Source organism: Oncorhynchus tshawytscha, linkage group LG34 (assembly GCF_018296145.1).
Source record: "Oncorhynchus tshawytscha isolate Ot180627B linkage group LG34, Otsh_v2.0, whole genome shotgun sequence".
NCBI lineage: Eukaryota > Metazoa > Chordata > Actinopteri > Salmoniformes > Salmonidae > Oncorhynchus > Oncorhynchus tshawytscha.
Window position 1 is genome coordinate 765,924 of NC_056462.1, and position 22,003 is coordinate 787,926.

Genomic DNA, 22,003 nt, shown 5'->3' on the forward strand with positions numbered 1-22,003 from the left:
CCATAGATTTTCAAGCCGATTAAAGTCAAAACTGTAACTAGGCCACTCAGGAGCATTCAACGTCGTCTTGGTAAGCAATTCCAATGTATATTTGGCCTTGTGTTTTAGGTTATTGTCCTGCTGAAAGATGAATTTGTCTGCCAGTGTCTGTTGGAAAGCAGACTGAACCAGGTTTTCCTCTAGGATTTTGCCTGTGCTTAGCTTTATTCCATTTATTTTTATAAAAAAAAAAAGTCCTATTACTTGATGACAAGCATACCGATGACAAGCATACCCATAACATGATGCAGCCACCACTATGCTTGAAAATATGAAGAGTGGTACTTAGTGATGTGTTGTGTTGGATTTGCACCAAACATAACGCTTTCTATTCAGGACGAAAAATGTATTTCTTTGCCAAGTTTTGCAGTTTTACTTTCGTGCCTTATTGCAAACAGGATGCATGTTTTGGAATATTTTTTTTCTGTACAGGCTTCCTTCTTTTCACACTGTCATTTAGGTTAGCATTTTGGAGTAACTACAATGTTGTTGATCCATCCTCAATTTTCTCCTATCAGAGCCTTTTAACTCTGTAACTGTTTTAAAGTGACTATTGGCCTCATGGTGAAATCCCTGAGCAGTTTCCTTCTTCTCTGTAAACTGAGTTAGGAAGGACGCCTGTTGATACACTATCCAAATCCTAATTCATAACTTCACCATGCTCATAGGGATATTTAGCGTCTGCTTTTTTATTTTTACACTACCAATCGGTGCCCTTTGCGAGGTGTTGAAAAATCTCCTTGGTCTTTGCGGTTGAATCTGTGCTTGAAATGTACTACTCGATTGAGGGACATTTACAGATAATTGTATGTGTGGGGTACAACGATGGGGTAGTTATAAAAAAAATAATGTTAACCACTATTATTGAACACAGAATGAGTCCATGCAACTTATTTTGCGATTTGTTAAGCAGATTTTTACTCCTAAACTTATTTAGGCTTGCCATAACAAAGGGGCTGAATACTTATTGATTGCCTCATGACATTTCAGCTTTAAATGTTTTATATAAAAAAAAAAAAATCTACAAATAAAATCCCACTTTGACATTATGGGGTATTGTGTGTAGACTAGTGAAACAAAATCTCAATTTAATCCATTTTTAATTCAGACTGTAACACAACAAAATGTGGAAAAAGTCAAGGGGTGTGAATACTTTCAGAAGGCACTGTATATATTTTCACACGTTGGAATAATATTGGGAAATCATGAAAATTATGACAATGCTCTTTTAGTGTGAGACGTGTTTGAAAAGATTGGTAAATTAGTTAATTGACTACTAAGAGCGAGAGTTCCAAACCTCTCTGTCAATAACAGCTAGTTTTCAGTTTTCCCCTTCCACTCAGACCACTGCCAGAAAGTCCTAGCAACTACATTGTTTCTTAACATTCTCTGAATGTTCTGAGAATTAAATAGAACCATGAAGAAACTTGCAGAAAATGTTACGCTGAAGTACTGAAATTCCCACAGAAGAACGTTGTTTTTTTAAAGTTCTCTGAACATCCTGAGAATATGATTTTAAATAGAACAATGAGGAAACCTATAGAAAACGTTATGCTGAAGTACTGGCATTCTCACAGAAGAACATTGTTTCTTAATTTATAATATAATTCTCAGAATGTTATGTGCTAGCTGGGTATCCTGCACCATTCCCAGAATGGGAATGCAAAACAACCAGAGGACAACCACACTTTCACCAAGCTCTAAGAAATGTGTTTCTCAAAACATTATGTGATAGCTGGGTTGTATTATTGTGGAGTGACACTTAAATAAATACAGTCATGTACAGCATTTCGCCACACCCGCAATAACATCTGCTAAACATGTGTATGTGACCAATACATTTGATTTGATGTCTAAATGTTGTTTGTATGTCATTTTGACAACCTAATGCAAAGCAAATTGCCCCTGCTGATTTGCCCAGCAGGCAAATCTGGTTGCAATGACAAGCTGGCATATTTTGTAACATCACGGTCAGGTTGTAAGGCGATTGTAAAAGGATGTTATTTAGACATATTTTTAGTGACCAGGAAAATACGTCTTAAATTTGTTGTATAATCTGACGTCACATCAACCAGAAAAAAACATTTCAACCCGGAAATGACGTCATTATGACGGATGATGATGACTCTTTACTCTAGTCCCAGAGGTTCTTCTCTTGCGTATGTCCTGGATCAGCCGGCGATAGGCCACCCGGCCTGCCAGGTCTCGGTCCAGCCCGGCCAAGACATGGTAGTACTCCTCCGGGTCCAAGGGTACGTCACACAGCCGCAGAGCCGCTCGGAACTCGCCTGGGGAGAGGTAGCCACTGTCGGAGCTGTCCAGCCTGTGGAAGGCCCGACGCAGAATCTTGCCCTGCCGCTGAAGCTGGGTGGAGGGTATCATGGGGAGATGGGGAGGTTTTCAACTCAAAGCAACATTAATACAACTATAGTGTAATTCTTATTAATCATTCTGCTTATGTGACTCAATAAAAACAATTGTTCCGAAAAAAAAACCCGATACTAATATGGTTCTCATACAAGAAGTCTCGCATAACTCTAACATTTTCCAAAGGTGTGTTGTAATTTTCTTTTAGCAGCAATTATTCGATAAAGCTCATTATGAAATTGAATCAGTGTAAGGTTTTCATCATGCAGAATGGGGTTTAACTAGATCTTGCAGTCTATGAGGATATGGAAGTGGATTGAAATATCCTAAATCTATGGTGGAACGCACTGATTAAAAGTTAGTCAGTGTACCTTCTTCCTTAGTCTTGAGCTCAGTGGTACTTGGTCACACAAGGAAGAGCCTTTCTCTGCAGACAGATCCTCTGTTTCGTTATGGAACTGCAGTATGCCGGCCATGTTGGATCCATGCCTCCACGGCTGTTTCCGTCTCCCAAAGGGCCTCAGGAACTCAACGAAGGAAACCCTGAGGATGGAGTGTTGCTGCTCATTCACGATATAAGGATCAAAACCATTGGCCATAGCCGCTTGAGGAATGTAGCTGAGGCACAATCAGATGGAACATCAGTCTGATGGTTCCAGATCCATGCTCTGATTCTAGAAGCAATTTTATGTTTGTGCAAAAATGTTAGGTTTGTGTAAAAAACTTAAACAGGGATAGGCCATCCTGTATGTCAACTAGTCAGAATTTCTGGCAATTCACCCACCTTCCATCCCTGTTGATGTCAAACTTTTGAGCCAGCATCTCCCACTCGTAGTCATCGAGGTGCACACACAGACCTTTCAGCACTTCCTGGAACTCCTCCTGGCTCACAAACCCCGTCCTATAAGGATCCAACTCCTCAAACTCCGCCCGCAACTCATCCAATGACAGCTCCACCTAGGCCAGTGTAGAGGGAGGGAAATAATGGCGACAATGAGAAAAAGTTGACCTGGGCCAAAGATGGGGTTAGGTACATTAACCTGAAAAAACCCTGGACAGACTGCAGATGTGAACAGTGGCTAGCACAGTCCACATATACGCTTAGGGATGCCAAGGGCATTAGCAAAGCTAAAGATGTAGGAATATTACATCTCCACATTTTTCAGCGGCTAGTAGACACGTCTCAGGACGAACTAAAGGCTTAGAGATTGGGCGTAAGTGACGTGTTCCACTTAGAGACAACACAACAGTTCTGGATAAACTCGATCACTTTCTGGGCCATAAAAGAACCTTACACTAGAACCGCCATAGGCCAAGGCCCCATGAGGTTTGATTTTGAAATTAAGATAAATCTGCCTTTTCCTAATTGCCCAGTTATTAGAATTTTAAAATCACAAACAGCAAAGTATTGAGAGCCGTTTTTCCTGTTTTTCCCCCCTAATTTAAGGGGCCAAGACAAATGCGCTGCTGGGCGTTGGTACCCAAGCGAGCTGTACGTGAGTCCTGCTGCTCTGATTGGATAAAGCAAAGCTGTCACCATTCACTCGCTTCATATTTCACGCAAGCTGTCTCAGTTCACTCACTTCATAATCTACCCGATCACTTCTCACAGCATGTTTCGGGTCTGATCATTTAGATTGCTGCTGCATCCTGTTAGCCTGCTACTATAATAAATCAATAGGCGAGGATGTTTGCTAGCAAGCTATCAATGTGCATAAAATCTTACAAGCGAAGTGAGATTAGTGAAAGTTCTGTGATAGCCTAATCAATTATGTTTGTTTGTTCCTTTATGTTTTCCAGACACCTTGATCACTGAACCCGAGACCATGGTGGATGGGGAAACGTCACTGGATTTGGTAGCTGGCACCGATCGATCCAAGGATTCTCCCCCAATCTAATGTCCTCGGCTCCTAACCCGTTATCAAACTCACAGGAACCAGTGCTACTCAGCCCGGGATGCAAGCATCTCTACTCAAATAAGCAAATACTTTGATGTTATCCAAGACATTGACACAGATGCTGCACTTATCTTCTGGGCTAAATTCAAAGACAGATTCCCAAATCTATACACATGGGCAATGAAGGTCTTATCAATCCCTGTCTCCTCAGCACTGGTCGAGAGGGTTTTTAGTAGAGGGTGGCTCATCATGAGACCCCACTGCGCTCGTTTAGGTCATAGAAGGGTCACTGCACCTGTATTTCTGAAATGTAATCATACCCCGTTGTAGTTGATCTCTGATAAGAGCTACACCAATCCATTCACTTTCTTCAAGCAATTCAAACTGGTATGAAATGGCTTAATTGAAGCTGGTAATGTGATTTGAAATGCCAAGATTATACAGTTGAATTTACAGTACACCTTAGCCACATACATTTAAACTCAGTTTTTCCCAATTCCTGACATTTAATCCTAGTAAAAATGTCCTGTCTTAGGTCAGTTGGGATCACTACTTTATTTTAATAATGTGAAATGTCAGAATAATAGTAGAGAGAATTAATTATCTCAGCTTTTATTTCTTTCATCACATTCCCAGTGGGTCAGAAGTGTACATACACTCAATTAGTATTTGGTAGCATTGCCTTTAAATTGTTTAACTTGGGTCAAACGTTTTGAGTAACCTTCCACAAGCTTCCCACAATAAGTTGAGTGAATTTTGGCCTACAAATTTTCTATGAGATTGAGATCAGGGCTTTGTGATGGCCACTCCAATAGCTTGACTTTGTTGTCCTTAAGCCATTTTGCCACAACTTTGGAAGTATTCTTGGGGTCATTGTCCATTTGGAAGACCCATTTGCGACCAAGCTTTAACTTCCTGACTGATGTCTTGAGATGTTGCTTCAATATATCCACATAATTTTCCTTTCTCATTATGTGACATGCACCAGTCCCTCCTGCAGCAAAACACCCCCACAACATGATGCTGCCACCCCCGTGCTTCACGGTTGGGATGGGTTCTTCGGCTTGCAAGCCTCCCCTCTTTTTCCTCCAAACATAACGATGGTCATTATGGCCAAACAGTTCTATATTTGTTTCATCAGACCAGAGAACATTTTTTGAGAGGACAATCTTTGTCCACATGTGCAGTTGCAAACCGTAGTCTGTTTTTTTTATTGCGGTTTTGGAGCAGTGGCTTCTTCTTTGCTGAGCGGCCTTTCAGGTTATGTCGATATAGGACTCGTTTTGCTGTGGATATAGATACTTTTGTACCTGTTTCCTCCAGCATCTTCACAAGGTCCTTTGCTGTTGTTCTGGGATTGATTTGCACTTTTCACACCAAAGTATGTTCATCTCTAGGAGACAGAACGGGTCTCCTTCCTGAGTGGTATGACGGCTGCGTGGTCCCATGGTGTTTATACTTGCATACTATTGTTTATACAGATGAACGTGGTACCTTCAGGCGTTTGGAAATTGCTCCCAAGGATCAACCAGACTTGTGGAGGTCTACAATTTTTTTCCTGAGGTCTTGGCTGATTTCTTTTGATTTTACCATGAGTTTGAAGGGAGGCCTTGAAATGCATGCACAGGTACACCTCCAGTTCACTCAAATTATGTCAATCAGCCTATCAGAAGCTTCTAAAATCATGACATAACTTTCTGGAATTGTCCAAGCTGTTTAAAGGCACAGTCAACTTAGTGTATGTAAACTTCTGACCCACTGGAATTGTGATACAGTGAATAATAAGTAAAATAATCTGTCTGTAAACAATTGTTAGAAATATTACTTGTGTCATGCACAAAGTAGATGTCCTATCCGACTTGCCAAAATTATAGTTTGCTAACAAGACATTTGTGGAGTGGTTGAAAAAACGAGTTTTAATGACTGCGACCTAAGTGTATGTAAACTTCCGACTTCAACTGTATGTGCACAGTATACTCTAGCCTGTGAAATGAAAATATTGGCTTTATGATTTGAATATATCAGAATGACAAGATATAAAATACATTTTATATTTTGAGTTGGTGTTGAAATGACCTGATGAAATCTTTTTCAACTTGTTTATTTTATTTATCATTAATGATCTCATTCCAAAATCATGGGCATTAATATGGAGTTGGTCCCCCCTTTACTGCTACAACAGCCTCCACTCTTCTGGGAAGGCTTTTCACCAGATGTTGGAACATTGCTGAGGGGGCCTACTTCCATTCAGCCACAAGTGCATTGGTGAGGTCGGGCACTGATGTTGGGGCTGAGGTCAGGGCTCTGTGGAGGCCAGTCAAGTTCTTCCACATCAATCTTGACAAACCATTTGTTTTTGGACCTCGCTTTGTGCATTGTCATGCTGAAACAGGAAAGGGCCTTCCCCAAACTGTTGCCACAAAGTTGGAAGCACAGAATCGTCTAGAATGTCATTGTCTACTGTAGCGTTAAGATTTCCCTTCACTGGAAGTAAGAGGCCTAGCCAAACCCATGAAAAACAGCCCCAGACCATTATTCGTACTCCACCAGACGTTATAATTTGCATCTATGCATTGGGGCAAATAGCTTTCTCCTGGCATACGCCAAACCCTAATTCGTCCGATGGTGAAGCCAGATGCCAGAGGGTGAAGCATGATTCATCACTCTAAAGAACACGCTTCCACCACTCCAGAGTTCAATGGCGGCGAGCTTTACACCACTCCAGCCGACTCTTGGCATTGCGAATTGTGATCTTAGGCATGTGTGTAGCTGCTCAGCCATGGAAAACCATTTCACGAAGCTCTTGATGAGTAGTTATTGTGCCGACATTGCTTCCAGAGGCAGTTTGGAATTCGGTAGTGAGTGTTGCAACCGAGGACAGACAATTTTTACATGCTGCGTGCTTCAGCACTTGGTGGTCCCCTCTCTGTGAGCTTGTGTGGCCTACAATTTCGCGGCTGAACCGTTGCTCCTAGACATTTACACTTCACAATAACAGCACTTACAGTTGACTGGGGCAGCTCAAGCAGGGCAGAAATGTAACGACCTGCCTCGTTGCAAAGGTGGCATTCAGTAAGGCCATTCTACTGACAATGTTTGTCTATGGAGATCGCATGGCTGTGTGCTCAATTTTATATACCTTTCAGCAACTGATGTGGCTGAAATAGCCGAAACCACTCATTTAAAGTTAAAGTTTTGTATATATATTGTATGTCATAGTAGTTCCTTATAAATACCTTTACTGTCTTTTAATCAGGATAGACTTATGTGTTGGGTATATGTTGTATGGCTAGGGACGTTTGAACTTGTTTTGTAAACTGGAGGGCACTATTTGCTGGGTCAAGGGTCACTGGTCATGTATAATGCAGCCAATTCTGATCTTTCCACTAATTGGTCTTTTGACCAATCACATCAGATCTTTTTCAGATCTGATTAGTCTAAAGACCAATTTGTGAAAAAAAGACTAGAATTGGGCTGCATGTCTAAACTCAGCCAAGTTAGCATAGAAGTCGGGTGTGAATCATACGCTGGACCTAGTTTTGTCCCATGGAATAAATGTGGTGGATCTTAATGTTTTTCCTCATAATCCTGGACTATCGGACCACCATTTTATTACGTTTGCAATTGCAACAAATAATCTGCTCAGACCCCAACCAAGGAACATCAAAAGTCGTGCTATAAATTCACAGACAACACAAAGATTCCTTGATGCCCTTCCAGACTCCCTCTGCCTACCCGAGGCCGCCAGAGGACAAAAATCAGTTAACCACCTAACTGAGGATCTCAATTTAACCTTGCGCAATACCCTAGATGCAGTTGCACCCCTAAAAACTAAAAAAAAATTCTCATAAGAAACTAGCTCCCTGGTACACAGAAAATACCCGAGCTCTGAAGCAAGCTTCCAGAAAATTGGAACGGAAATGGCGCCACACCAAACTGGAAGTCTTCCGACTAGCTTGGAAAGACAGTACCGTGCAGTACCGAAGAGCCCTTACTGCTGCTCGATCATCCTATTTTTCTAACTTAATTGAGGAAAATAAGAACAATCCGAAATTCCTTATGATACTGTCGCAAAGCTAACTAAAAAGCAGCATTCGGCAAGAGAGGATGACTTTCACTTTAGCAGTGATAAATTCATGAACTTCTTTGAGGAAAAGATTATGATTATTAGAAAGCAAATTACGGACTCTTCTTTAAACCTGCGTATTCCTCCAAACCTCAGTTGTCCTGAGTCTGCACAACTCTGCCAGGACCTAGGATCAAGAGAGACGCTCAAGTGTTTTAGTACTATATCTCTTGACACAATGATGAAAATAATCATGGCCTCTAAACCTTCAAGCTGCATACTGGACCCTATTCCAACTAAACTACTGAAAGAGCTGCTTCCTGTGCTTGGCCCTCCTATGTTGAACATAATAAACGGCTCTCTATACACTGGATGTGTACCAAACTCACTAAAAGTGGCAGTAATAAAGCCTCTCTTGAAAAAGCCAAACCTTGACCCAGAAAATATAAAAAACTATCGGCCTATATCGAATCTTCCATTCCTCTCAAAAATTTTAGAGAAGGCTGTTGCTCAGCAACTCACTGCCTTCCTGAAGACAAACAATGTATACGAAATGCTTCAGTCTGGTTTTAGACCCCATCATAGCACTGAGACGGCACTTGTGAAGGTGGTAAATGACATTTTAATGGCATCGGACCGAGGCTCTGCATCTGTCCTCGTGCTCCTAGACCTTAGTGCCGCTTTTGATACCATCGATCACCACATTCTTTTGGAGAGATTGGAAACCCAAATTGGTCTACACGGACAAGTTCTGGCCTGGTTTAGATCTTATCTGTCGGAAAGATATCAGTTTGTCTCTGTGAATGGTTTGTCCTCTGACAAATCAACTGTAAATTTCGGTGTTCCTCAAGGTTCCGTTTTAGGACCACTATTGTTCTCACTATATATTTTACCTCTTGGGGATGTTATTCGAAAACATAATGTAAACTTTCACTGCTATGCGGATGACACACAGCTGTACATTTCAATGAAACATGGTGAAGCCCCAAAATTGCCCTCGCTAGAAGCATGTGTTTCAGACATAAGGAAGTGGATGGCTGCAAACTTTCTACTATTAAACTCGGACAAAACAGAGATGCTTGTTCTAGGTCCCAAGAAACAAAGAGATATTCTGTTGAATCTGACAATTAATCTTAATGGTTGTACAGTCGTCTCAAATAAAACTGTGAAGGACCTCGGCGTTACTCTGGACCCTGATCTCTCTTTTGAAGAACATATCAAGACCATTTCAAGGACATCTTTTTCCATCTACGTAACATTGCAAAAATCAGAAACTTTCTGTCCAAAAATTATGCAGAAAAATTAATCCATGCTTTTGTCACTTCTAGGTTAGACTACTGCAATGCTCTATTTTCCGGCTACCCGGATAAAGCACTAAATAAACTTCAGTTAGTGCTAAATACGGCTGCTAGAATCCTGACTAGAACCAAAAAATTTGATCATATTACTCCAGTGCTAGCCTCTCTACACTGGCTTCCTGTCAAAGCAAGGGCTGATTTCAAGGTTTTACTGCTAACCTACAAAGCATTACATGGGCTTGCTCCTACCTATCTCTCTGATTTGGTCCTGCCGTACATACCTACACGTACGCTACGGTCACAAGACGCAGGCCTCCTAATTGTCCCTAGAATTTCTAAGCAAACAGCTGGAGGCAGGGCTTTCTCCTATAGAGCTCCATTTTTATGGAACGGTCTGCCTACCCATGTCAGAGACGCAAACTCGGTCTCAACCTTTAAGTCTTTACTGAAGACTCATCTCTTCAGTGGGTCATATGATTGAGTGTAGTCTGGCCCAGGAGTGGGAAGGTGAACGGAAAGGCTCTGGAGCAACGAACCGCCCTTGCTGTCTCTGCATGGCCGGTTCCCCTCTTTCCACTGGGATTCTCTGCCTCTAACCCTATTACAGGGGCTGGGGCACTGGCTTACTGGGGCTCTCTCATGCCGTCCCTGGAGGGGGTGCGTCACCTGAGTGGGTTGATTCACTGTTGTGGTCATCCTGTCTGGGTTGGCGCCCCCCTTGGGTTGTGCCGTGGCGGAGATCTTTGTGGGCTATACTCAGCCTTGTCTCAGGATGGTAAGTTGGTGGTTGAAGATATCCCTCTAGTGGTGTGGGGGCTGTGCTTTGGCAAAGTGGGTGGGGTTATATCCTTCCTGTTTGGCCCTGTCCGGGGGTGACCTCGGATGGGGCCACAGTGTCTCCTGACCCCTCCTGTCTCAGCCTCCAGTATTTATGCTGCAGTAGTTTATGTGTCGGGGGGCTGGGGTCAGTTTGTTATATCTGGAGTACTTCTCCTGTCCTATTCGGTGTTCTGTGTGAATCTAAGTGTGCGTTCTCTAATTCTCTCCTTCTCTCTTTCTTTCTCTCGGAGGAGGACCTGAGCCCTAGGACCTGAGCTCCAGGACTACCTGACATGATGACTCCTTGCTGTTCCCAGTCCACCTGGCCATGCTGCTGTTCCAGTTTCAACTGACCTGAGCCCTAGGACCATGCCCCAGGACTACCTGACATGATGACTCCTTGCTGTCCCCAGTCCACCTGGCCATGCTGCTGCTCCAGTTTCAACTTCCACCTGACTGTGCTGCTGCTCCAGTTTCAACTGTTCTGCCTTATTATTATTCGACCATGCTGGTCATTTATGAACATTTGAACATCTTGGCCATGTTCTGTTATAATCTCCACCCGGCACAGCCAGAAGAGGACTGGCCACCCCACATAGCCTGGTTCCTCTCTAGGTTTCTTCCTAGGTTTTGGCCTTTCTAGGGAGTTTTTCCTAGCCACCGTGCTTCTACACCTGCATTGCTTGCTGTTTGGGGTTTTAGGCTGGGTTTCTGTACAGCACTTTGAGATATCAGCTGATGTACGAAGGGCTATATAAATAAATTTGATTTGATTTGAATTTAAATCAGAGGAAAGGCTCAATTAGTCTGTCCCCCAATTTAAACGCACACCAGCTGATGGGGAAATTCTATGTATGTAGTGGCTAATCCCTGAGCCACCTCCTGCACATGTTGAGAGCAGTTAATGACGCAAGTCAGTCATTTGAAACTGAATTTTTTTAGATAAATGGATTGGCTTCTGTCGCTTAGTAAATGAACCAGTTTAGTGGATTTACTTTCTAAAGAATGGGGTGGAAGAGAGAAAGTATATGGCATCACCCATTTTTTCCTGAGTGTGTCAGCTCGTCCACCCCAAACGGCATGGGCACGGTCTTTTGGGATGTGGTCTCCCAGGGCTCTCATAGGGCCATCGCTTATACCAGGCTGCAGCAAGTCTGTCTGGATAGATGCTGAAAGTATCAGCATCTAGCGCCATGACCTAAGATGTCAGGCAATATATATATTGTACACCACCGTTCAAAAGTTTGGGGTTACTTAGAAATGTCCTTGTTTTTGAAAGAAAAGCACATTTTTTGGGCCATTCAAATAAGATCAAATTGATCAGAAATACAGTGTAGACATAGTTAATGTTGCAAATTACTATTGTAGCTGGAAAACAGCTGATTTTTATGGAAAATCTACATAGGCGTACAGAGGCTCATTATCAGCAACCATCACTCCTGTGTTCCTATGGCACGTTGTGTTAGCTAATCCAAGTTTATCATTTTAAAATGTTAATTGATCATTAGAAAACCCTTTTGCAATTATGTTAGCACAGCTGAAAACAGTTGTCCTGATTAATGAAGCAATACAACTGTCCTTCTTTAGACTAGTTGAGTACCTTGAGCATCAACATCTGTGGGTTCGATTACAGGCTCAAAATGGCCAGAAACAAAGCACTTTCTTCTGAAACTCGTCAGTCTATTCTTGTTCTGAGAAATGAAGGCTATTCCATACGATAAATTGACAAGAAACTGAATATCTCATACAATGCTGTGTACCACTCCCTTCACAAAACAGAGCAAACTGGCTCTAACCAGAATAGAAAAAGAAGTGGGAGGCCCCGGTGCACAACTGAGCAAGAGGACAAGTAGAGTGTCTTTCTTCTTTCTTTTATTCTTTCTTTAAAAAAAAAGAAATGTCTAAGTAACCCCAAACTTTTGAACAGTAGTGTATATATACATACAGTACCAGTCAAATGGTAAAAAAGCAAGTCCATATTATGGCAAGAACACCTCAAATAAATAAAGAGAAATGACAGTCCATCATTACTTTAAGACATGAAGATCAGTCAATGCGGAAAATGTAAAGAAATTTGAAAGTTTCTTAAAGTGCAGTCATAAAAACCATCAAGCACTATGGTGAAACTGGCTCTCATGAGGACCGCCACAGGAAAGGAACACTCAGAGTTACCTCTGCGGCAGAGGATTGTTTGTTCGAGTTTGTTAGAGTTACCAGCCTCAAAAATTGCAGGTAAAATAAATGTTTCACAGAGTTCAACAGACACATCTCAACATCAACTTTTCACAGGAGACTGTGTGACTCAGTCCTTCATGGTCAAATTGCTGCAAAAAAGAACACTATAAAAAGGACACCAATAAGAAGAAGAGACTTGCAGCAATGGACATTAGACCAGTGGAAATCTTTCCTTTGGTCTGATGAGTCCAGACTTTACATTTTTCTTTACATTTTTGAGACGCAGAGTAGGTGAACGGATGATCTCCGCATGTGTGGTTACCACCGTGAAGCATGGAGGAGGAGGTGTGATGGTGTGGGGGTGCTTTGCTGGTGACACTGTCTGTGATTTATTTAGAATTCAATGCACACTAAACCAGCATGGCTACCACAACATTCTGCAGCGATACAACATCCCATCTGGTTTGCACTTAGTGGGACTGTGATTTGTTTTTCAACAGGACAATGACCCAACACACTTCCAGGCTGTGTAAGGGCTATTTAACCAAGAAGTAGAGTGATGGAGTGCCGTATCAGATGACCTGGCCTCCAAAATCACCTACCTCAACCCAATTGAGATGGTTTGGGATGCGTTGGAATGCAGAGTAAAGGAAAAGCAACCAAAACGTGCTCAGCATATGTGGGAACCCCTTCAAGACTGTTGGGAAAGCATTCCAGGTGAAGCGAGTTGAGAGAATGACAAGACTGTATTAAGCTATCATCAAGGCAAAGGGTGGCTGATTTGAAGAATCTGAAATATAAAATATATTTGGATTTGTTTAACACTTCTTTGGTTACTACATGATTCCATGTGTTATTTCATAGTTTTGATGTCTTCACTATTATTCTACAATGTAGAAAATAGGAAACATAAAGAAAAACCCTTGAATGAGTAGGTGAGTCCAGACTTTGGTCTGGTACTGTATATACAGTATATAATCCTGGGCAGTAGGACAGCTACGTAACTGGTACTGTATGTCTTGGCCCTGCTCCATGGAGGAGGGTTGTCAAGAGCGAAGATAGCTCCTCACCTGCTCGCTCCCATAAGATGGGGAGGCAGAGCAGGCAGTAGCTAATCACAGTAACAAAATGGGACGAGGAAAAGTCAAAACTTTGTGGACTCGAGAGTACCAGATAGCTCGCCGCCTTTTCCCTAAAATCCAGAAAGTAAAGTTAGATTAAATTACTAGACTGACTGATCTCTAGCTCAATGGAGAGTGTTCTCCATAACAGCCAAGTTGTTTTTGCAGTGGTGGAAAAAGTACCCAAATGTCATACTTGAGTAAAAGTAAAGATACCTGAATAGAAAATGACTCAAGTAAAAATGAAAAGGTGCATGAGGGAAGCCCTACAATATTATGTTTTTCTAAGTAGTGATAAAGCCTGCGAGCAGGCAATGTTGGAAAGTAATCTTTAGACATGCTGTACTTTTCTTAAATGTAGTTTTGTAATTGACTAAAACAAGCAGACAACAATATATTTTTTCCTGGGCCAATGGGGGTAACATAGGTAACCACAGGTTGTTTTCTCCACAGACTCTAGTACCAACTGAGACAATACGGAATGATATTTGCTACCAAAGATTTTGGAAGCATCTATATACAGTAGGTCTTATAAATGGTTTATAGTGCAACGAGCCGGTGGTCTAGTGGTAAATCTCCTGGCCCAAGACACATATGTCGGCTATACCACTCTCTCCACCAGAGATCGAGGTTCAAACCCAGCTCCAACCCTTCAATCTGTTTGTCCAATCTGTATCCCCCTCTGTCATTTCAAATCTGGAAAATATATAAGTGGAATTCCACTATCCTTTAAAAAAGGGGTTATAAAGGCTTTGTTAATCCTTAAAAGTTGTGCTTTGTTTAAAGTGGGATGATTATTATTATCATGATCACAGGGAAGGTAGAAGTGAAGGGGCAGTTGGGAGGTTCTCTTGAGAGTTGCACCAAAGCTGAGTGGCCTCCCCATCCAAACTCACATGAGTGGGGATATGGTGGTAGGGAGACAGCAGTGGAGGTCCTCTGGTTCTCCCATGTGAAGGACAATGCTCTCTCTACTGGGTGAGTGTGAACAGCAAGTCCCCCTAGTGAACTTCCATGGCCCCCTGTTCTCATACCCTCCCAACAGCCAACAGTCCCCCCTAACACACACACACACACACACACACTATGCTGTAACCTTAAACAAGCTCGCAATTGAGGTCCCATTAGACAGACGTGGGTAGCACAGTGTTGTATGTGTGTGTGTTGAAGGCGATAGGGGCTTACCCTGGTTCGCTTTGTAAGTCCCCTCTACCCCCGCTCTTATCTTCCCACCCCTGCCCCCTTACCCCTACCTTGGCACGCACTCCATCTGCAAGTATGTCAGACACACAGTGGAGCTTTCTGGAGCACTGCCGGAGATTCTCATCCCCTTTCTTCGGGGGGCTGCGCTTGGCGTTGGGAAAGCACGAGGACTTGGGAGAGTAGCCAAAGTGGCGCGCAAGCTGCAAGAAATCCAGCGTCCTGTCCTGGTTGGTAATCAAAGTGACCCAAAGATGTCGGATCTCCCCCCGGCTCACTTCGGGGTGGATGTCAAATCTGCAGGATGAAAAGATGAAAAGAGAGAGACAGAGCGAGAGGGAGAGAAGGAACAAGAGAGTGAGAAAAGGGGGAGAAAGGGATGGAGAAAGAAGAGGGGGACAATTCCCACTACATATAGATGAATAACTACTATCTCACAGGGTTTAAGGGCCCCCTTTTTGCTTGCCCAATCCCCCTCACCCACCCACCCACCCATCCCCCAATCCCCACTTCACCAATAACAATGCCAAAACTTGGCAGCCAACCCAGCACATAAGCAACAGTTTCCCATCAGAGAGCAAGCAGCTATCTTAGGCCTTGTTGGCATCGACCGGAGGCCAAAGAATGGGAAGCACTGTAAGAGAGCAGACATGAATGGGTCTGTAAGAAATGTAAAAAAAAAAAATACAAAAATAAACGTCTACACAGTTATACTGCCTGACTCTTAGCTCCCTGAGAATATGTTATTGATGAGTAAAGAAGTCCTTTGAAGAGAAACAGATTTGACCCTGATAATTTAACTATTTTCGTTATTCGATTTTTATATAACCCATGTAGATGGATATATGTCAGATATAAAATGTTTTCAAATGACAAATCCTAAAATATATATATAACATCCAAAAAAAACTGGATTGAGTGGAAAATATTACAGATAGCGGGAGTATCTCAGAAGGGAAAGTTTTAACTGGCTAGATGTGGTATATTAGCTGTGGACCTGGTGGATTCTGACTACTAAGTTATTGTACTAAGACTCTGGAAGGGTAGGGTGAGTGTCCCCCCTGCCAAGGGATGAAGGGTTTACCTTTTCGCAGTTGGCACGACCCTCAATGTGCTCACCCGCACTGAGAACCCCAATGCCCGAGATTATGCAAATCCATGGAGATGTTCTATTCAACACTACCTCTATTTAGGGCAGCCACTGGGATATTCCAGCCAAAAAATGAATAGACAGATAAAGGAGGGAAACGATATAAAGGAGAAAACAAGTGGGAAAGGGTCAAAAGAAGACTCAGATAAATGAACAATACATTTTTTCAAAATGTTCCCCAAACTTTGAAAAGGTATCCCCAGTCTCTCAGTCTTTGTCACTCTTCTTTGGTAGTGGGATTCTGATAGACATGGAGCCCAATGCAGAACAGAGCATGACATGGGAACACCAAAACAAGCGTGCAATACGTCATAGAAAATGGTCTGCCTGTGCTCTCAAGAAAAACAAAATCACAGTAAACGCTTTGTTATTCATGGGAAAAAAAGAGCAGGCTTGTTAACTCCCACAATTAAGGCATCATTTGCCAGGAGAAAGTGCTGCTTTTGATGGCCATTGTTTTTGTGGACAAAAGGTCTCCAAAGCGACCCTCAGATCAGTGCGTATGACTGTGTGAGTATCGCGAGGGTGGCTTTGGTTATCATGTGGCGCCACAACAAGGGGCACTTGTGTCACGAGGAGAGACAGGGTTGTGTGACATCTGAGAAGTACTAAAGATGAATCAGTTGATTTGACACGGTGGTAAGACAAAGAGGCAGTATGCATTCCATAACTCTGTGAAACCATTGAGAGATGCTCACAGGAACTGGGGGCATAATAATGCATTTTGAGCAATTTCCCAAGACATTGCCTGACGAATAGTATTATTCTGTCAGGGAAAAAGTTCAGATTAAAAGCCTTTTTGTTATAGACTATAATATCATTATATCTAAACACCAATCAATTATTCATATTTTGAGTAATGTTTTCCATCAAAAGATCTTAGGTAAAAAATGATTATTTAAAACAAATTTAGAAATTTACTTCTCAGTTCTGTGGAAATAAAGATGAAAATCATGTCTTGTCAAATGGCAAATGATTACATTAGATAACAAAACACAATATTTTCAGTTGCAGCAAAGTTGAGGGTCTTAATTAGTTCTGCAAACGAAACACATTGTGTGGTTGACTCAGCTACTGTAGTTGCAAAGTCAAACTTCAATACCTACAGTAAGTTCACACAACATAATTTTAAAAATTCAGCTTAAAGTGAACAAACTGCCTTGGCTAGTAAAGTATTCCATGTCAGCTCAACATGTTTTAGTCCAGCAAACTTAAGACATTTAAACAGTTACATTTGTATTTATTTTACAGTGAAGCAAAACAATATAAGCGATTCAGAGAAACATTTCACATTTTTAGGAATGATCTGTGTTTGTTGGGGCATCATCCCTTTACCAGTGAGTTGAAATTGTGTGTGAACAGTGTTGGGGAAAGTACCCAATTGTCATACTTGAGTAAAAGTAAAGATAACTTAAAAGAAAATTACTCAAGTAAAAGTCTCCCAGTAAAATACTACTTGAGTAAAAGCCTAAAAGTATTTGGTTTAAATGTACTTAAGTATCAAAAGTAAATGTAATCGCTAAAATATACTTAAGTATCAAAAGTATAAATCATTTCAAATTCCTTCAACACTCAGACATAATTTACAAACGAAGCATTAGTGTTTAGTGAGTCTGCCAGATCAGAGGCAGTAGGGATGACCACAGATTTTCTCTTCATACATGTGTGAATTAGACAATTTTCCTGTCCTGCTAAGCATTCAAAATGTAACTATTACTTTTGGGTGTCAGGGACAATGTAAGGAGTAAAAAGTACATTGTTTCTTTAGGAATGTAGTGGAGTAAAATAAAAAGTAATCAAAAATACAAATAGTAAAGTAAAGTACAGATACCCAAAAAAACATCTTAAGTAGTACTTTAAAGTATTTTTACTTAAGTACTTTACACCACTGTGTGTGAATATATGTTCATGTATATTCACATACAGTATATACTGTACGTTGATATAATGATCATATTGTTTTTGTGATAATTAACATGATTTAAGAGAAAGACAAGTCATGCGTCACAAATAGCATCCTATTTCTTACATAGTGTACTACTTTGCTCAAAAGTAGTGCAGATTGTAGGGAATAGGGTGTCATTTGCGAAACAGGCAGAATGTACCTCTTTAGAAGCTGGTAGAAGGTCTCTTGACTGAGACGTTTGGTGTTCTTCTCATCCAGCTTCTCAAAGACTCGCTCTGCTGCCTGGTAGTGGTTCTTCACCAGGGCCTTGATGATCTGGAACAGCTATTGAAAAGAGACAGATGTGCCACATCTGACATTTACACCATACACTCTTAAAATTCACAATGGAATTCTATGGATATCAATAGTGTCAACTTATGAATCTGGCAAAACATATGACATCTACAGAACTACCCATCCTGGATCCGGGAGAATTGTCATCAACTACACTAATTAGCATAGCGCAACGGTCAAAAAATATTACTAGAAAATATTCACAAGTGAAATATAGTGAAAATCACAGCTTAGCCTTTTGTTAATCACCCTGTCATCTCAGATTTTGAAATTATGCTTTTATCGAAATTAAGTTTATCGATAGCCTAGCATAGCATTATGTCCAGCTAGCAGCAGGAAGCTTGGTCACGAAAATCAGAAAAGCAATCAAATTAACCGTTTACCCTTGATGATCTTCGAATGTTTTCACTGACGAGACTCCCAGTTAGACAGCAAATGTTCCTTTTGATCCATAAAGATTATTTTTATACCCAAAATACCTCCGTTTGTTTGTCACGTTATGTTCAGAAATCCACCGGAAATAGCAGTCACGACAACGGCAAAAAAAATTACATATATATATATTCATAATATCGACAGAAAATTACATATATATATATTCATAATATCGACAGAAACATGGCAAACGTTTTTTATAATCAATCCTCAAGGTGTTTTTCAAATATCTATTCGATAATATATCAACCGGGACAATTGGCTTTTCAGTAGGAGCGAGAGGAAAAATTACTACCTCTGTCTTTTACGCAAGAATCACTCTGAGAGCCCACAGCTGGCCACTTACGCAATGTAGTCGTTTATGCTCATTCTTCAACATAAAGGCGTGAAACTATGTCAAAATGCTGGAGACACCTTAGGGAATACGTAGAAAAAGGAATCTGGTTAATATCCCTTTCAGTTGCCAATAGGGGTATATAGAAACACAACGGTTTCAAAACATGAGTCACTTCCTGATTGGATTTTTCTTAGGCTTTCGCCTGCAATATCAGTTCTGTTATACTCACAGACAATATTTTGACAGTTTTGGAAACTTTTAGAGTGTTTTCTATCCTAAGCTGTCAATTATATGCATATTCAAGCATCTGGTCCTGAGAAATAGGCGGTTTACTTTGGGAACGTTATTTTTCCAAAAATAAAAATAGTGCCCCCTAGTTTCAAGAGTTAACAACAACTCATTTTATTATTACTACTATTATTACTACTACTACTACTATTAATAATACAACAACAACAAAAAAACAGTTCCAAAAGGGTTCCTCGGCTGTCCCCATAGGAGAACCCTTTTGGGTTCCATGTAAAACCCTCTGTGGAAAGGGTCCGACATGGAACCCATCAGGGTTCTACCTGGAACCAAAAAGTGTTCTTTAAAGGCTTCTCCTACGGGGACAGCCAAAGAACCAATTTAGGTTCGAGATAGACCCTTTTTTTCTTAGATTGTAGTACAGCTACTACTACTACTACCTTTACTGCTGATAATAATAATAATAATAATAATAATACATAATGTCACGTTCTGACCATAGTTCTTTTGTGTTTTCTTTGTTTTAGTGTTGGTCAGGACGTGAGCTGAGTGGGCATTCTATGTTGTGTGTCTAGATTTCTCGTTTCTGTGTTTGGCCTGATATGGTTCTCAATCAGAGGCAGGTGTTAGTCATTGTCTCTGATTGGGAACCATATTTAGGTAGCCTGTTTTGTGTTGGGTTTTGTGGGTGGTTGTCTTCTGTCTTCATGTGTCTACACCAGACAGAACTGTTTCGGTTTTTTCACATTAGATGTTTTGTATTTTGTAGTGTTCACGTTTATCATCGTTATTAAACATGATGAACACTAACCACACTGCGCTTTGGTCCTCGCCTTCGTCCACAGAAGAAAGCCGTTGCACATAAGCTCTTATTTTGACTCTGCAAGTAGGAAAGCTGCTCAAGCAGGCAGAAATACAGCCGGAATGGCACTTTATATGAGGGAAAATCATTAATGGCAAATCGATCAGATACACATGAAATGACCCCGGGAATCGATAGTACATCGCTCAGAGTTGCACAAATATGACACAACATTCAAAATGGGTGAATCTTTCCTTTAAAAGTCCAGAATGTAGCTTTGTAGGTGAACTGACCAAATTCATATAGAAATGTGTGTTACAGATCTGTCATTGTCATTGAAGGCAAGTCTGAAGAACATTATTTCTATGCTTCCAGTTCCGGTTTTGCGTCTTTTTTCTTTCTGAGTGAAAATGCTTTCGCTCAGATTTTTCTTTAGCATGACTTAAAAAAAAACGTAAGCTATGCAACATTAACATTATGTTTGTGCAGTAGGCCATAGGCCCAATACATTATCACTGCATATTAGCTATGCTTTAATTTTTTTTGTACTGGACTGATGGCCTGCATCTGATGGTCAGTCTGAGGGGAGGGAGTGAGTAGCGGTGAGGCTGCCTCTCACCCAAGTGACCGACTCACAGTCCCTCCCTCCTCTGAGAAAAGGGGACACGGTCTTCCAGTTGATGGCAAACTCAAGTCGCACTGCATTATTTCTGCCTCATGCACCAATTCATGTTGTTATTCCTATGACCAAAGAAAGTGAAATATTCCTTGATATTAAAAAAGACATAGCGTATAACAGTAACAATGCAAGCTTATCGGAACACTTTGTTATACTCCTTCATTGCAGCTGCTGTGCTGGTTGTAGCGTGAGTGGAAGTAGGGAGAATGCGCATTTTATGGATCATAAAAGTGTTGAACAAAGTGTTGCCAGTGCTAAATAACTACCTAAACATGAAATTTTAAAAAAAGTATCTCTCAGGTCAAAAGTTTAGAAATCTCACAGTATAAACTTTGCTCTGCGTTCAAGGCTTCTTTTTACAGTCTATGGCTCGAGGAAACTGTGCAGACATGTTCATTTGAACTATCTGTTTGGCGAGCGGTAGGCCTACAGGTGCACTTGATTTGCTCTCTGGGCCTGCCGGGTAGGCGGAGTCCTACCTTCAGACACATGAAATGGTTGAAAAAGAAAAAAGGCCTTCCCGGCAGGCTAGGGCAGCTGAATCAAGTGCACCTTTCAATTAACAGCGCAAAACAAACATTTAAAACATTGGAATGCTAGGCTTTACCTCTGTATTTTTTACAGAAAGGATCGACAGGTTGGTGACCACTGCTCTACACTATACAGGTAACTGCCAAAATAATGAACACTTTTGTAAATGAGGAATACAAAGTATATTGAAAACCAGTGTGGTTTATGAGTAAATTAAGCAATTAACATTTCATCATGCTTAGGGCCATCTATAAAAATGCTGGGCATGCCATTATTTTGGTTACCATGGTTATGCCCCTGTGGGATGACAATGCCCCTGTCCACGAGTGGTCACTGAATGGTTTGATGAGCATGAAAATTATGTAAACCCTATACCATGGCCATCTCAGTCACCAGGGCCCAGAGTCACAAAATCTTCTTAAGAAGCAATTTCTTCTTAACTGCCATTTTTTTCTTAACTATAGACTTAAGAAGAAATTTAAGCAAAGTTGCTATTCCTCAAAAAGGTTATTGGACATTTTCTTGCGCTATTTCTTATGTTTATCCTTAAGCATAAAGTTAAGAAGAAATTTGATTCTTGAAAATAAAGTTGTATAAT

The 22,003-nt window shown here is 41.1% G+C and overlaps 1 protein-coding gene across 1 annotated transcript in view; it reads right to left on the bottom strand.

Annotated features, from left to right (window-relative positions):
• Window positions 1-1,142: 1,142 nt before the first annotated feature.
• Window positions 1,143-22,003, bottom strand: part of si:ch211-197n1.2 — a 44,949-nt gene continuing 24,088 nt past the window's right edge. Inside the window, exons 4-8 of the mRNA XM_024398374.2 lie at window positions 18,239-18,363; window positions 15,037-15,280; window positions 3,191-3,363; window positions 2,778-2,949; window positions 1,143-2,403 (exon numbers count right to left, since the gene is read on the bottom strand). Coding sequence (XP_024254142.1) covers window positions 2,146-2,403; window positions 2,778-2,949; window positions 3,191-3,363; window positions 15,037-15,280; window positions 18,239-18,363 — 972 coding nt within the window. The 3' untranslated portion in view covers window positions 1,143-2,145. The remainder of the gene's footprint in view (window positions 2,404-2,777; window positions 2,950-3,190; window positions 3,364-15,036; window positions 15,281-18,238; window positions 18,364-22,003) is intronic.